General features: G+C 46.9%; 3 protein-coding genes across 3 annotated transcripts; 2 read left to right on the top strand and 1 right to left on the bottom strand.

Annotated features, from left to right (window-relative positions):
• On the top strand, positions 1-5,811 carry EBNA1BP2 (EBNA1 binding protein 2). The gene is made up of 9 exons (XM_065656086.1): positions 1-84; positions 189-272; positions 501-658; positions 1,274-1,397; positions 2,708-2,797; positions 3,023-3,098; positions 3,362-3,452; positions 3,776-3,938; positions 4,292-5,811. The coding sequence occupies exons 1-9, from the start codon at positions 22-24 to the stop codon at positions 4,340-4,342; spliced, it is 900 nt and encodes a 299-aa protein (XP_065512158.1). The 5' UTR covers positions 1-21; the 3' UTR covers positions 4,343-5,811.
• CFAP144 (cilia and flagella associated protein 144) lies at positions 5,016-8,177 on the bottom strand. Its single transcript, XM_065656087.1, has 4 exons — positions 8,048-8,177; positions 7,162-7,221; positions 6,165-6,268; positions 5,016-5,117 (listed from the first exon to the last, which is right to left on the bottom strand). The coding sequence occupies exons 1-4, from the start codon at positions 8,175-8,177 to the stop codon at positions 5,016-5,018; spliced, it is 396 nt and encodes a 131-aa protein (XP_065512159.1).
• A 216-nt stretch (positions 8,178-8,393) lies between these two features.
• PIF1 (PIF1 5'-to-3' DNA helicase) lies at positions 8,394-14,814 on the top strand. The gene is made up of 12 exons (XM_065657254.1): positions 8,394-8,876; positions 8,961-9,066; positions 9,145-9,270; positions 9,368-9,521; positions 10,008-10,122; positions 10,196-10,302; positions 10,708-10,847; positions 11,525-11,631; positions 12,400-12,487; positions 13,130-13,275; positions 14,221-14,412; positions 14,758-14,814. The coding sequence occupies exons 1-12, from the start codon at positions 8,394-8,396 to the stop codon at positions 14,812-14,814; spliced, it is 1,821 nt and encodes a 606-aa protein (XP_065513326.1).
• The last annotated feature ends 547 nt before the right edge of the window (positions 14,815-15,361 follow it).

The following is a 15,361-nucleotide window of genomic DNA, read 5'->3' as shown; positions in this document are numbered from 1 at the left end:
AGCGGCGGCGGCAGCAGCAGCATGGCGCGGGGTGGGTCACCGTCCGACTCGGACTCGGAGGACTCGTCTCTCTCGGACTCGGAGGTGAGCCTGGGTCCCGGCGCGGGCCCGCGGTTAGGCCTCCCCCGGCGGGCAAGGCCGCCCGGTGCCCCCGCCGGCGGCGCGGCCTGACCGTGGCCTCCTCACAGCTCCAGGAGGCCTTCGCCAGGGGAGCGCTGAAGCCGGGGCTCAACGTGGTGCTGGAGGAGCGGCCGAAGCGGCGCAACGACGCGGTAAGTGGGGCCTTCCGGGACAGGGCAGAGACCCGCGTCCCCCAGCGCCGGGTGCGGGGCAGAGGAGCCCCGGCTGGGGCCGGGGTGCCGGGGCAGGGCAGGTCTCCGGGGCTCCTGCACCGCCCTGGGGGTTTGGGGATCACAGCCCGCGGTTCAGCCGTCTCGCCTCGGGGAGGTGGTTCCGTGAGGCGCTGTGCAGGGCTGTGCAGAGCTGTGCTTCTTCCCCAGGCCGGCCTGAGGCAGTGCCTGGCCGAGTTCAAGCAGCAGCTGGCGTGGGTGGAGCGGCTGGATGTGACTTCGGGCCAGGTCGCAGATCCCGCCTCACAGAGTGCTTCAGACAAAGATGCTGTTGACGCTGAGAATGATTTCCAGAGAGAGATGAGCTTGTGAGTGTCAAAAAATGAGATTTCTCGTAGGGTCTCAGCACCCTGCGGCATGCTTGTAGGCGTGTGTCACAGGTGTGCTGCAGACTGCCACACTGGCTGTCACTGTGGCACTCTCAGGCCATGTATTTTACATTCGATAGCTCTGGGTGTTTTCCAGAATAACTACAAGCTAATGCTAGTACATTTAACTTTTCTTGCGACTGGAAATAGTTTCCCTCCTCACAGCAGACTTCCATCCTGCGCGGAGAAGTTTACTTAAAAAGTTCCTTGATTGTAGCACTGTGGCATTAACACAGGATATGGATTTTTCTTTGTGGATTTGGTTTGGTGTTACTACAGTTCTCTTGTTTTACCTTGCCTTTTATAATCCAACATATAAAACTGTAACTGGAAACTAGATAAATGTATGTGTGCGAGTTATAAGTGCTAATATTCTACTGGCACCTAAATTGCTTTTAGTAGCACTGAATGCTGTAGGGCACAGAATGTTGATATAATTCGAGATCAATGCTTGTTAGATCCCAGTATCAGCTACCTTATGTGAGCAGAGTGTCTGTCAGCGCTGTGAGATGCCCGATACCCAGTGACAGAGCTGCTGTTGTTCTGTGTCCCTAGTTACCGGCAGGCTCAGGCAGCAGTCCTGGAAGCCCTACCAAAGCTGCGTAAGCTCCAAGTTCCTACTAGAAGGCCAGACGATTACTTCGCAGAGATGGCCAAATCAGACCAACAGATGCAGAAGGTATGTGCAGAGAATTATGACTTTCTTTCCCATGTTATGTGTTGGTTTTAGCCTGTGTTAGGGATCAACTTTAAGGTGTGATCTGAGAATACTTACCTTCATTTCTTTGACAAATGCCTATGACAGTGTTAGTGTTTGAAATTTTATTTGTGAGAGGAAGTTTCTTCCTGTTTAGGTATTGCAGTGCAATGCGGGGATTTCCATAACAAGTTGGAACATAAAGTAGAAAAGCATAGTTTATATTCTGTCTTGAATGTATATAATATTAAAATTGAGATTTTTTTTTTTTAACCCATGTGTGGAACAGTGGTAGTAAAGCTGGCTGTGTTTATGCTTTGTCCTAAGACTTGCAGCCAACTGTGACATTAACGTGATCCATTTTCCCTATTTAAGTATCACCCTTTGTTCATAATCAGTGTGTTGTGGTTCTCTGTGATTTTAGACTGTGTGTTATTGATTTAATCTATCATGGGTAGTAAGTCAGATTTATGTAGGAAATAAGAATTTCACAAACTTGCCTCTTGATTGTGGTCTTCGTTCAAAATGGATCCCTAATTTTTGTTTTGGAAGAAAGACTACATTTTATAACTTAAACAACTGTGAGCTGGAGGTTCATGTATGACTTGGTCACTGTTTTGATGGCTGATAGAATCTTCCTAGAGAAGATGAAGGTTAATAATTAGCTTGTGCTGAGACTGAAGTCAATTCTGCACGTTACTGGTAACTTCTTTTGCTGGCTTCTGTTTGAAAAACAAGTATTTTTATCTCCTAGTGGAGTCACAGGCTGAATCCAGAGGATCTATGTGGAAATATTTATAATACTTTGTAATGTGGCATCCTTATAGAAATGTTTGTGAACAAGGAGGGAACAAAAAAGGTATTTTTCTATGGCACAGAAGGATTGTTGACTCTTCTTCGGTGCTTTACTTTTATAATGACAAGAAAGAAACCACCAAGTCTTGTACATACACATGAGTAGGCTGACAAGATGTGACAAGATAGTCTTGTGCAGTGGTTCCATTAGATCCCATTATAAGGCTTTGTCTTGTCTCTTGTATGAGTTTTGTCTTTTTAACCAGATTTTGGCTACAGATTGTTTCAGGAGTTTCTGTAATAACTATTCCAGCCTTGAGTTGAAAGAACGTTATGTCTCATAAAGCATTTTCTGATTGAGAGACGTTTTCTTTTATACAGTCATTGATAGTCATTGATAGTTTGGATATAATTATTGATTTCAGGACTGCACAAAATCGTAATTCTCATATTTTCTTTTGCATTACTGATAAATTTTCTTTTTTCTATCTGATAAGATTCGACAGAAGCTAAAGAGTAAACAGGAAGCAATGGAAAGGTCTGAGAAAGCGAAACAGCTCCGTGCAATGAGAAAATATGGCAAGAAGGTGAGGGCGAGCTACAAAAGGGATCTGTATATGACAAGAATCTAAAGCCTGAGTGAGTAGCTTAGCAAATGAGACCACAGGAGGCTGCCTAAAATATATGGAATCTGTCTAGTCTTCCGTCTAGCTGCTTTGAAAAAAGGCAGAGTAAAAGATGGGATACCTTAAAAAAAAAAAAAGTATGCGACACTACAAGGAACAGCACTAATATTCTGCTTCTAATCGCAGGTGCAAACTGAGATTCTGCAGAGAAGGCAAAAGGAGAAAAAAAATATGTTGAATGCAGTCAAGAAATACCAGAAAGGTAAAGTTAACTTGTCTAAGAGAGCAAATGTGTAATGGGAATAATGACGTGTGAGCTGTGTAAGGCAGTGTGATGTACGGTGTCAGTCTGTAGTGCTGAGCAGTGAGCTTGAAATGCTGCTGTTGTACAGAACCAAATGCCAGTGGCTGGGAAAGTCCTCCCAAGTAGCTGTTCTTCGGTGAGGGAGACTTATTGCTGTTAATTACTTTGACTGAAAATTTGTGTTTTCTGTGGTGGCAGCTGTTATGTCTTCACTCTTGCAGGTCTCTCTGACAAGCTGGATTTTCTAGATGAAGAACAGACATCGTCTCAGGGGAATAAAAAAGGCAGTGCAAGTCAACGGATAAAGAAGGGGTGAGACCAGAAAAGAAAGATATTTAAAAGCAGAATCTCTGATTTTTTTTTTTTTCACTCTCTTAGGGGATCTGTTTGTGGAATGACAAAGCTGTTCTGATTAATGTTTGTTAAAATAAGTCCAAGCGGCTTTCTGTCCCTAGAGAGGAGGAAAACTGTGGCCAGAATGGAACAGAGACTGAAGTGTGCTAATTTCTGCCTCTTCAATAAGAGGGAAAGGGTTTATGATGGCTGAGAGGAGTCCATCAGCAGATACGTATGCCTTCTTCAGAGCTTCCTGAGGAAGCGAATACAGGCAATGATGCTGTTCGTTTGTTTTTCAGACCAAATGCCAAAAGACGATACAAGAATCAGAAGTTTGGTTTTGGTGGGAAGAAGAAGGGCTCGAAGTGGAACACAAAGGAGAGTTTTAATGACGTATCTAGCTTCCGTTCAAAAGTAGCTCACAACAAAGGCCCAGGAAAAGGAGGAAAGAAAGCCCTTAATGTAAGTAAAATGTTGCGTGCAAATGATCCTGGTTGGCCGGGAAGCCAGCCCTGGTCTGGGAGGGAGAGCTGAGTACATGGTGGGTGCCTCCAGCATCTGGAAGTGATAGTGCCTGTCTTTTGGAGCTGACCGTAATTCAGCTGCAGGCAGAGTTGAGGATGGTTATGCAGTATCTCAGCAGGGATATGAGTGGAGGAGTTAGCAAGTACTGTTTGTTGCTACCTGTGTCCCAAAACCTCCCTCCCCAGAGATGCTGACAAATATCCTCTCCCTGGTATTCTCCCCAAGCTATAGAGCTAGAACAAAGATTGAGGATGTGAAAATAAAGATTTGAATCTGTCCTTTTTTTGCAGAAGAGACCTGGAAAGAGAGCAAGACAGAAAATGAAGAGCCGAGCACGCTAAGAGGACTGTGCACCCCAGTGGGGTTCCTGTGTTTCTGTGTGTTGCAAGACGTGTTTCTGCTGTCATCAAGCAGCTAACTGTGGAGCGAGCTGGATGCTTCCAAGTGGCAAGAGTAAAAATCAGTGGAAACTAGTGCCTTATCACTAATTTCTTCTTACTGTCTGTTTTGTTGAAGGATTGTTTTCTACTTAAACCTTTGTTGTGTGAACACATTAAATAGTTTGCACGGAATTATGTCTTAATTCTTGTTTAGTTGTGTTATGAACGGTGGCTGAAGCCTGCCCTTTGTTCCTTTCATTCTGGCAGCTTTTTCCACAGCTATTGTTGACGTGTACCTGGTGAACGTGAGTTCTGGGTCATGTCGCTGATGTCAAAATAAGAAGAAAGTGGGTTTGGAAGCCTGTCAAGACGTTGAAGTGTTTTTTAGACTATTCATATAAGCGGGTTTGGAAACAGCAGTGAGACAAATGCAGCAATCTTATCAATAGGTTTATTTCTGTAGCTATTGTCAGGGTGCAAATCTGGACAGACTGAAATTCTCTCTTCCCTTTTCCAGATACCATCTCTTGTCAGAAATCTACCAGACTCGCCCAATAACAAGCAAGGCCTAACAGTTGTCGTTAGCTTCTTCTATCTAAATTGTGTGGCTTTACCACTCTACTACTGCAGGTTCTCAGACTGTTCCTCCCCGTTTCCCATAGCTGCAGTTTAGTTTAGTGACCTCGGTTTTCCGGCGTGGGAAGAAGAGTCTGCAATCAGTACGGTCCATGTGAATCTGGGAAAGAAAAGTGGTGAACGGTCATGTGCTTTTACTAGAATTAGTAGTAATAGTCCCTCCTGAGAAGAGTGATGCACAGTGTTCCTGCTGATGAGAAATGCCCGGATGACAAATGAGTAGGGTACCGTTTATTTGAGAATATACTGTTCGCTGCTTTGTTACAGTAGAACCTGGTGAAAAAGGAAAACTTGAAATATGAAACAGCATCATGAGTCCTGATTGTAAGTTTAACTCACTTCCCTACGTGCAAATTTATTTGCCTCTTTCCTGCCAGCCTAATTGTGTCTGAAGGTGTAAAACCCCATTGGGATGTGTGTCTCTAGCCTTGCTGTGAGTAGCTAGTTTACTTGAAGTGTAATATGAAAAGTTGCAGAAGAATATCTTATTTTCTTATTTATCTTAGATTTCTTTTTAACAGGCCAAAATTAATCAAGCCTTCATTTGCCTTTCTCAAAACACTAATCTGAAAAGTCAATCATCAACACAGCTATTTGTTTGTCAGATATGATTGATGTCTCAGCTTGTTCACAAGATTTCTTTTCCTTCCTGTTTATTCACACTTCCCCAAATGAATCCTCACTGGTGTATTCTGCCTCGGGTATACTTAGCCGATTATTAATTTTATGGTTCTGCTTGCCATTTGTTTGAAACACACTTTACAGCAGCACATTTCTTTTCACAGTACTTACATATGCCACTTCATATTGCTCACTATGCTATTTCTTATGGCTGAATGCTTTAATAAACAGCCACGACTACATATTTGACAATATGCTTGGAGTCTATTGTCACTGTAGATATTTTGCATGCAAGTTTCTCAGGAGAAGTCTGCTGTTTCTGTGTTCACAAGCCTATGCCAGTGTGAATAGTCCTCCTAGGTGTAAATTTTAAAAACTTGTTGTCCATGAACAGCTCCGCTCATTCCTAGTCATTTCTGTTTTCTATGTTTGCCATAAGTTATTTTCTTCCTTGAATATCTTTCGGTGTGATGGGCTGAATCTCTCTGAATCTGCAAAGAGCTGAGCCCTTAAGCACCTTACTCACCAAAGGTGTCGTGTTCCAGCCAATTTCTTGGCTTTCAGTTTGCGGCTCCGAATACTTCTTTGTTGGCTCCAGTGCTGCATCGTGAATAACACTCAGAAACTTGGCTGTTGGTTTAAGAGACACAAATACAAATGAAGGAAAGTATGTGTAAAAAGCAGTTACCTGTGGATGTATGTTAGAATGGGACATCCTAAGACTGTCCCAGCAATAGCAAGAAAGCCAAGGTTGGAGGCAACCGCTGTGCTGCAAACGATCTTGTAAGAGAATGCAGGATGACATTTCTACTAAAATTTATCCTGATGAAGTTTCAAGATTTGCCTACCCATACTGTCCTGTTAATTCTACCATCCCTGTCTACTGTGTTGCAGCATCCTTTCTTATACCACATGTAGTGTCAAGCAGCGCTCCACGTTAGCTGTCATCTTTCTCAGTTGCCTGAGAACTGCTGCCTTTCCATTTTGTTCCCCTGCTCTCCCCTTAATCCCTGACTAGAGCAGGCCAACCTTAACCAACCATTAAGGTTTTTAGACAGAATTGGTGTGTTAGAAATAAGGGAGCAGTTACTATAAGGGATCTTGTTACTAGTGCTCTAAAGCAAGACTCAGCAGCCATTTCAGCATTTACCATATGCAATGGCTATGTAGAATCTGCAATGACAGGCAACATGTATGTATAGAACATGTCGCTAGATTTTTTTTTTTGTTTTCCCCTGGGGTTTATATTCACAAGCAGAATTTTATAAAATTATAACTAAAAAAAAAAGCATAATTGCATGTATGCAAGCTTGTAGTAATAATGAAAAGTAACGGGAAAGGGCCTTAAAGTAGAAAAAACCCTACCTTATGTGTAACAAAAAATCATGAATGAGTTTAACTTCCTTATATTGTCACAGGCATGTTTCCATGTATGTCATCTTTTAGATTAATTGGAATTTTAAAATTTTATTTATTAGTCATTTTCTTATGTAATTATCACAAGCTCTTCAGAGATTTCTTACCATCTGCCGGCTCTTCTATATTATCATGCCAAGACATGGGCTTCTTGGCGATTGTGTGAACTGAAAATAAATGATGCAGGTGAATTACTTTAATGTGAATTTATCATCACAGCCAGATATAGGACATCTATAGCTGCAGATGTTCTCTTTGGTTATTCCCCAGTCTGGGCCCAGCTATTTGACTGGCATTGCAAAGGAAGAACAGCACGTGAACAGAGCAAAACAAGTTAGAATAGTAACTAATAGCAACTTCGTAGAAAGGAAGGGCTTAGGTGTTGCTGAAGGCCCTTCTACTGGATGATGCTTGCATTCACCACATCAAAGTTCTACCCCACCCATGTGCTGGCCTGCAGAGATCCAAGCTTTAGCAAATTGTTTTCCTTTGGTTTGTTTTTGTTGTATTGTAAAAGCTAGACCTGAAAGAATTTATTCATGTCACCCATCTGTGCCACCATAGTGTATGATATTCTGCGGCTGTGCATTAGCAGGTAGAAATCAGCCCGGGGGCTGAGGAAACACCGTGTAGTATTGGAGATCTCTGCCTCATCCTAGCTGTGTGGTGTTTGCTCAGAATCTGTGGGTTCCAGGTCCTACTCACACGTTTACCAAGACACCATCTAAGCTGGGCAAATTGGCTCCATGTCTCCGTGCTGTCTCCGAGTGTGCAGGCTGGTTCATTGGGTAAAAGAAAACCCTACCGCTTGCTCCTTCCAGATCTACCCCTCTGGCTACTGCTGGCGTCCTGGTCTCTGCCGAACAGCTGAGCGCTGCGGGCCGGCAGCTCCCGCGCCCTCCCTCCGCCTCGCCGCTCGGTGCCATCCGTGTCCCGCCCTCGAGGCTTCCGCGCCGGTTCTGTGTGACCGTGGGGCCGGCCGCGCCGCCTCACCGCGTTGGAGCGGGTTCACGCCGTACTCCGTGTGCAGCTTCTGGCACCGCAGCTCCTTCCGCACCCGCTCGCACATGAGCTGGTTCAGCAGCACCGCGTCCGGCGGCTCCTTCCCGCTGCGGGCGGCCATGGCTCCGCCGGGCTACACGGCGTCCCGTAGCCTGGCAACGCCTCACGTGATCCCCCACGAGGCTGCTGATTGGCCCGGGTGGTGCTTCGTCCCACCTTCCTCGGACAGATTCCTTTCCCACCTTCCATTGGCCGCCGAGTTAAAGCCCCTGGCGCTGATTGGCGGCGGCTGCACGCGGCGGGTTTGAACGGCCGGTGGGGCCGCGGTGGCAGCAGGATGGAGGACGCGGAGCTGCGCTGCACGGTGGCCGTGGAGCAGCCGCTGCCGGGCGGACAGGGCCCGCGGCGCCGCGTGATGCGGGGCGCGCTGGTGCTGCTGGGCCGCAACGAGCTGCGGCAGCCGGTGCTGCGGGTGGTCGGCGGCAGCGGCGGGGCGGCGGCGGCGCTGAGCTTCGCGCTGGTCGGTGACGCCGTGCGGCTCTTCACGCGGTTCGCGGGAGACGGGCGGGCGGCGGTGCGAGTGGGGCCGGGCGGCGCCCAGGTCCTGCTCTCCGACTGCCCTCCGAACGCGCTGCGCCGCTTTCTCCGCCTCCTGCGGCTCAAGGTCGCCGCCGGGCCGCGGGCCGCCCCCCGCGAACCCCGCCTGCTGGACCGTCCACCGCCGGCTTTCTCTGCCATCAGCCCGCTGCAGGAGCGCGACCTGCTGCGCGCCCCCGGCCGCCTCCGCGGCGGCGAGGGGCAGGGGGAGCGCCCGGCCGAGGTGAGTCCCGGGGCGAGGGGGGCAGCTCCCGTTGCCGCCCCGGTTACCGGCCCTGCCCTCACAGCGCCGCCGCCCGTCCCGCAGGTGCCCCGCGCGGAGAGGCGGCCCCAGGCGAGGCTTTCGGCGGAGCAGGAGGCGGTGCTGGGCGCCGTGCGGAGCGGGAAGAGCATCTTCTTCACCGGCTGTGCAGGTGAGGGGGCCGGGGCAGCTGTCACCGGGTGGAGTCCCCGGGCCTCGCTGCTGACCTGCTTCTTCTCCCTCTGCCAAGGGACCGGGAAGTCGTTCCTGCTGAAGAGGATCGTGGGCTCCCTCCCTCCAAAGAGCACCTACGCCACAGCCAGCACGGGAGTGGCAGCTTGCCACATCGGTGGCACCACTCTCCACGCTTTTGCAGGTAATGGTCTGCCCAACAGCAGAGGGCTGGGATCTCTTGCTCCCTTCCCAAAGAGTCAGGAACTTCCTGAAGTTTTGCTTTCTTCTTCCCCTGCCAGGGATCGGCTCTGGGAAGGCACCACTGGAACAGTGTATTCAGCTGGCGGAGCGGCCTGGGGTGCGCCAGCACTGGCTGGCCTGCCAGCACTTAATTATCGATGAGATCTCCATGGTGGATGGCAAGTTCTTCGACAGGCTGGAGGCAGTGGCAAGGTGAGTGAATTTCCAGGTTACTTCCTTCCTCTGGTTATGTGAATGGACGCAAGGCAACCATTGGCATAGGACTGGAAGGAAGCACGAATTCATAGCCAGCAGGCCTTTATCTTGAGATAGGTTTTGATCATGTCCCTACTCCCCAGCCATGGCTGTTCTGGTTCTTTCCATTTCCCAAGCCAAGTGCTGTCTATAGAGCTGTCTATGCTGTGTCCAGCAATTCTCTGTTGGAGAAAGGAGGAGTGTAACAGCTACCGAGGAACCAAGATGAGTAATGAAAGCTGGGATAGGTAGGCAAAACTAAAACAAATGCCTTATAATAGCATTGCTTAATTATTTGAATTCTTCTGACACAGCTGAGGATAATAATCTTTTACCGCAGGGGGTGTATGCTTGAATATACTGGCAGACTAAGAAGTAACTTCTGAGACCTGACTATGTGCAGGTCCTGGAGGACATTCAGAGCTTCTCTTCCTTCCTTTTTAGGGCAGTCAGAAAACAAGACGAGCCTTTTGGAGGAATTCAGCTAATCATCTGTGGGGACTTCTTGCAACTACCCCCAGTCTGCAAGGCTAATGAAGAAACCAAGTTCTGCTTCCAGGTACAAAGCCAGCCCAAAATTTATTGTCATACTTCAAGTCTGCTGCTTTCTTAACAAGATAATTACTTGCCAGGCAAAAAGCTGGAGGAAATGCATCCACATAAACATGGAGCTGACCGAAGTGCGGAGACAGACTGACAAGACTTTTGTCTCGCTCCTCAGTGCAGTCCGTTTAGGCAGGTGAGAAACTCTGCTCTCTTTGTAATCCCTGCTCCCTACTAATGGACCAGAGGAAAGACCAGTTTGTCACCTCTCTGTGCTCTATGAGGAACGTGTGGCCAGGGCAGTAGCTATAAAGGCTTTAGTTAACGTAAGCAGGTTTTATATATGCTCCTCTGATTAGGTACACTTCCTAGAGTCCCTCTTTGCATTTTCTGCTGAGGAATGCAATGGATCCTGAGCTGACAGTGGCCAGGGCAGGGCTGGGGCAGACACTGCACTGCTCTCCAACTATGTGTACTTTCTCTGCCCATCACTCCAGAGGTCTGGGGCTTGCACAGCCAGATCTAGCTGTGTGCAGGTTACTGCTGCTCAACACCTCTTCCTGATGACTTTAAATAATCATCTTCTTTTCACGGTTACAAGGTGCACAGAGGAGGTTACCAGACTGCTGATGCAGACTGCTACTAACAGGTCTGAGCGCGATGGGATCCTGGCTACACGGCTCTGCACCCATAAAGATGATGTAGAAATAACTAACGAGAGACGCTTGCAGCAGCTCTCAGGTGAACCCCTTGGAGGAAGCTGCTGGCTTTGGGGCTGAGCTCTGAGTGGATGCAATGGGGTGTCAGGAGGAACTGGAGGTCTGTCATGCACAGCAGCACAAGTCTAAGCTGTGCGTGTTGGAGTTGAGTTGCCTGGGGGCAAAACTTCACAGATTTTTGCTTAAAAATCCCCACTGTTACTTCTTGGTGTGTAACAGACAGTGAGCTCATTGCCTGCTGAGGAGTAGGGTGGGTCATTATTGCCTCCATACCCCTGCTTCTTCTTTCCATAGCATCTCAGGAAGGCTGTGCTCTATTCAGCCACATCTGGAATTAAGGGCTACTTCATTTCTGCCTCCCTTTCTGGCCCTGGGAAACTTCCTCAGTCCTCTTTGGAGAACTGGTGTTGGCAGCAAGTGAAACTAGTCATAAGCTCAAAATGCTGACTGCTCAGTTCCTACTTACTGCTGGCCTCTGATTTCTGAGCCTTCTCATGCTCTGGGAGGTATGTTGGGAAGAGAGTCAATAGTGAGCTTTCTGCTGTTAGATGTGACAAGGCTTGTGAGAAGATGTCTTATCAGCAGAGCAGAATGGATATTAAAAGATGAATTGCTGTTAGAAATAAATGCTGAGCCTTCTGCAATGCTGTGTGAAATATATTCAATGATTGCAATCTGTCACATCTTTTTCTTTAACAGGAAAAGTGCACGCTTTTGAGGCTTTGGACAGTGACCCAATGCTAGTGAAGTTGATTGATGCTCAGTGTCCTGTGGGTGGTAGAGTTGAGCTAAAGCTTGGAGCTCAGGTGAGTGTGTGCACATAAGCTTGTGAGAGACCAGTGTGTCAAATGGCATAAAAAAACCCAGAATAGTAGATAGATGTATAGGTTAGATTAATGTATAGAATGCAGATTCTGCATGGAGCAGTTATGCCAGGCTAACAGAAGATTCTGGCCCAGTTTGCGTATCCTTTCTGCTTGGAATCTTATCCAGACAGAGAACTGGTTTGAGCGCAGGTCCATGTCTTGTGGACAGTGGTGTCCACTGTGACTTTGGCACACACCTTCAATGGGGTTTAAAGCTTCCAGGTAGCAGAGAGCACAGGCAGTCCTTGCCTGCGGTCTCAGCTCCACGTACAGCAGCCCTCCTGACCCGTAAGAGTATGGCACAGATTGCCAGATTTGCAGGAGTGGAAAGGATGCAGGACTGTGCTTAGCAGCAGCACTGTTTGCCTTGGGAAGTTGTTCCTTGGGTGTTCCTAGAATCTATACATGTTTAGGCTTGCTGGTGTTTGGGAAAGTTGAATCTGTTCCCTGAATCTGAGCTCACAGCTGGGGACAGAAGCAACTGAAGTGTTTAGTGCTGCAGAATGTTGTAGCTGGGAATCCTAGGAAGCAAAGGCTGTTAAACAGTTTGAATCAAATTGGAGATGGTGCTGTATCCTGCAGTTGCATGATGTGGCTGTGGCCACACGAGCCTGCTGTGCTTATGCTTCCTGGCTAGAAGCTGAGCTGCAGGTGGCTGAATGGGCTGGAAAGCTAGAGCACTGAGGGATTTTTTCTTTTTCTCTTTAGGTGATGCTAGCTAAGAATCTGGATGTATCTCGAGGGCTGGTGAACGGGGCACGAGGAGTTGTTGTAGGATTTGAAAGTGAAGAGAAAGGTAAGTAAAAGATCAAAAAGTTTGAGGAAGCAGGGGAGAAAGGCAGTCAGTAATAAATTTTCTACTGCCTGGTAAGGGTAACTTAAAGGAAAGCAGGGAGGAGGTCTTTTCTGCAGTGAGAGGTTTGGGGTACTCATGAGCTGTGATGTCATGTGCTGCATCAGCTGGAGCTATCTGTAGGGCCTCTTATGTTTGCTTATCCTTATTCTCTAGATGTGTATACTTGTTTGCATTCCTGTCTGTTCTGTTGAAGCAAGTCTTGGTGGTTGTGTTGTTTGTTTGTGTGGGGTTTTTTTTGTTGTTGGGGTATTGTTTGTTTGGTTTTTTGTTTGTTTGTTTTCCTCAGATGATGATGTTCTGCTACTTGCAATATGTATTTTTTCTGCATCTCAACTGACAAATTATCTGAGTTTAATTCTTCTGCTTAAGTAGGTTCCAAATGTTGTTTTGGGACATTCTGTTTACTGTGCGTGGATTTAGTTTTTTTCAGTGTGGGATTTTCTTTCTCTTTTTTTTTTTAAATTCATAAGAGACTGACATGGGAAAGGAGTGGGGGGAAAAAACTCTTCTTAGATTCCTGGCTTCCTGGCTACTGAGTGTCAGGAAAACATCCCTGTTTCTCTCCTGCTCCCATTCCTACAGGGCTGCCTAAGGTTAGATTTCTTTGTGGGGTCACACAGGTCATCAAAATGGAGAAATGGGTCTTCAAAGGGCCATCAGGAGTTCATCTGAGTCGTCAACAGTTGCCTTTAAAATTGGCATGGGCCATTTCCATTCACAAGAGTCAGGTGAGTATACTTTTGCAGCTGCCTACAGACTTTACACTATCATAAGCCTTTTCTGAGTGAGCTTGCATTGCTGGTATAATGGGGAGGAAAACTGAAAGGCCTTTGTGGGGGGGTGGGGGGGGCAAGGGTGTGTGTGTATGTCTTTAGCTGTGGAGAAGGCAGCACCTCTTTTCCTGTTCGTGATGCTTGTCCATAGCAGTATAGCTAGCCTAGAGTTTCCATAAGGGTGCTGCAAACTCTATACTTGCTGTTGGACTATAAAGTATCATCGTTCAGTGCTGTGGGCTGATCAGGGTAGTGTTCCCCTGACACCAGGACACCATTAGTGACCCTGAGGTTTGCAGTGTATGTGAGGAAGGTGCAGGAGTCACAGGTGTGCTCTTTGGCCTGAACTTTTCCTTCAAAGGTGTGTTGCATTTTCTCAAAGTAATACCTTTCCAGAAGACTTCATACACTTTGATAAACACATCTCTCAGTAAAAGACCTGTGAGTTTGTTCCCATGCCACTGTTTAAAACAGTCGATGTTGTAAATACTGTTGCCTCCTGGGATGTCTCTTGGTGCAGACAGGGCTGGCCAGGCCTACCCAAACTCTGTCTCAGATGGTCTGCTTCAGCCTAGCTGTTCCTCCAGTTAATTACTAGGAGTGAAAACAACAGGTTTTCTTTTCCTGCTGTGTTTGGTATATAGGCTTTGCGGAGTTTCACTCGAGCAGTTTATCAGAGTTATTGGGCCCTACTGTCTACTGGAAAATTCCTGACAGTGCAAAACTGTTCTTTTTTCCCCCATCTTTTAATCAGTTACATAATCAAGCAAGGGAATTTTTTTTTAATGAAGCCTGTACCCCGAGGATGGTACCTTTGAGAGACTCACAGGACAGGTTAGTGTGGATACAATGTAGTGTTCTTTGTTTGTTTTGTAACAAGCTTTTCTGTGTCTTTGATAGGGCATGTCTTTAGATTGTGTGGAAATCTCCCTGTCTCGTGTCTTCGAAAGTGGGCAGGCTTATGTAGCCCTTTCCCGAGCCCGTAGCCTTGCAGGTCTCCGTGTTCTGGATTTTGACCCAAAAGTAGTGAGAGCTGATCCTTTTGTGTTGCAGTTCTATAAACAACTGAGACGACATCAACTTCTAACCCAGGTAAAAAAAAAAATCTCATGCTAGCTAGGACTGCCTTGTGCAACCAGGATGAGAGATGTTTGTGCTGAGATCCTTCCGTTTTCTTCTGAAGCAAGACCATTCAAAAACTTGTAGTGGTAGGAGACTTGAAACTGCAAAGAAGGAATGTGGTGGGGCAGTTCTTGATGGCAAAACATCCACTGTAGTGTTTGGATGGTATAACACTGCCTGGCCCTGTGGGTGAAAGGGAGGGTTGGAGTTCTTTGATCCTCCTCCTGCAATAAGGACTGAAGGTGAAGTGGGCACACAAGAAATCTTAATTGTGTGGTGTTTTTTTTTTCCTTTTTTTTTTTTTTTTTCCCTTAGGATTCCCTACGCACTCATTCAGGTGATGATGAGAAGGAGAACTGGAAATGCAGTTGACAATGCTCTTCTGGCCTCTATGAAGCAATGGACAGAATGCTGATTTGCAGTCATCTTGCTATTAAGTATATTGGGTAACATAGATGAAGTCAAAGGAAATTCTTTTATTTTTTGTAATGTGTGCTTCATTCAGTTCTTGGATGTGTAGAAGTCTCTCTGTCTCATGCCTCTGAAATCTGGAAGGCTTCTGTAGCCTCTTCCTGGGCCCACAGTCTTGAATACTTCTGTGTAACAGATGCAATTCTATCAAATGAAATGACTGAACAAGGACATGCCTGAGGGACCTTCCTACAGTTCTATCCTGTCCACCTTGTTGCATTTTATTCTCCACCTATGCAGACTGAAACCTGTGTGCTTTTCTTCAAGTATACTACAGCTGAGACATAAAAGGTTCATGTCCTGTTTGCCTGGATGGATTGGACCTGTTCACAAGAGCTGCTGACACAAGGGAAAGTAGTGCTTCTGCAAGCGAGGAGCTGCCAGGAACTGGGTTATCTCTTCATAGCATGCTGGGGTGTTCTTGCTTTCCAGATGTTTACCACCAGGA

Source organism: Caloenas nicobarica, chromosome Z (genome assembly GCF_036013445.1).
Source record: "Caloenas nicobarica isolate bCalNic1 chromosome Z, bCalNic1.hap1, whole genome shotgun sequence".
NCBI classification, from domain to species: Eukaryota; Metazoa; Chordata; class Aves; order Columbiformes; family Columbidae; genus Caloenas; species Caloenas nicobarica.
Note: the sequence above shows the minus strand (reverse complement) of the source record. Positions and strands in the feature narration are given on the sequence as shown.

What these genes read in the sequence shown, in the direction of transcription:
- EBNA1BP2 (XM_065656086.1), top strand. Translation starts at nt 22, where the DNA reads ATGGCGCGGGGTGGGTCACCGTCCGACTCGGACTCGGAGGACTCGTCT. An exon ending in TGAGAAAATATGGCAAGAAG is followed by an intron (nt 2,798 to 3,022) that starts GTGAGGGCGAGC and finishes TTCTAATCGCAG; the next exon opens with GTGCAAACTGAGATTCTGCA. An exon ending in AGTCAAGAAATACCAGAAAG is followed by an intron (nt 3,099 to 3,361) that starts GTAAAGTTAACT and finishes TCACTCTTGCAG; the next exon opens with GTCTCTCTGACAAGCTGGAT.
- CFAP144 (XM_065656087.1), bottom strand. Translation starts at nt 8,177, where the DNA reads ATGGCCGCCCGCAGCGGGAAGGAGCCGCCGGACGCGGTGCTGCTGAAC. An exon ending in CGTGAACCCGCTCCAACGCG is followed by an intron (nt 7,222 to 8,047) that starts GTGAGGCGGCGC and finishes ATTTATTTTCAG; the next exon opens with TTCACACAATCGCCAAGAAG. An exon ending in GCTGGAACACGACACCTTTG is followed by an intron (nt 5,118 to 6,164) that starts GTGAGTAAGGTG and finishes TTTCTTTCCCAG; the next exon opens with ATTCACATGGACCGTACTGA.
- PIF1 (XM_065657254.1), top strand. Translation starts at nt 8,394, where the DNA reads ATGGAGGACGCGGAGCTGCGCTGCACGGTGGCCGTGGAGCAGCCGCTG. An exon ending in CACTCTCCACGCTTTTGCAG is followed by an intron (nt 9,271 to 9,367) that starts GTAATGGTCTGC and finishes TTCCCCTGCCAG; the next exon opens with GGATCGGCTCTGGGAAGGCA. An exon ending in AAACCAAGTTCTGCTTCCAG is followed by an intron (nt 10,123 to 10,195) that starts GTACAAAGCCAG and finishes ATTACTTGCCAG; the next exon opens with GCAAAAAGCTGGAGGAAATG.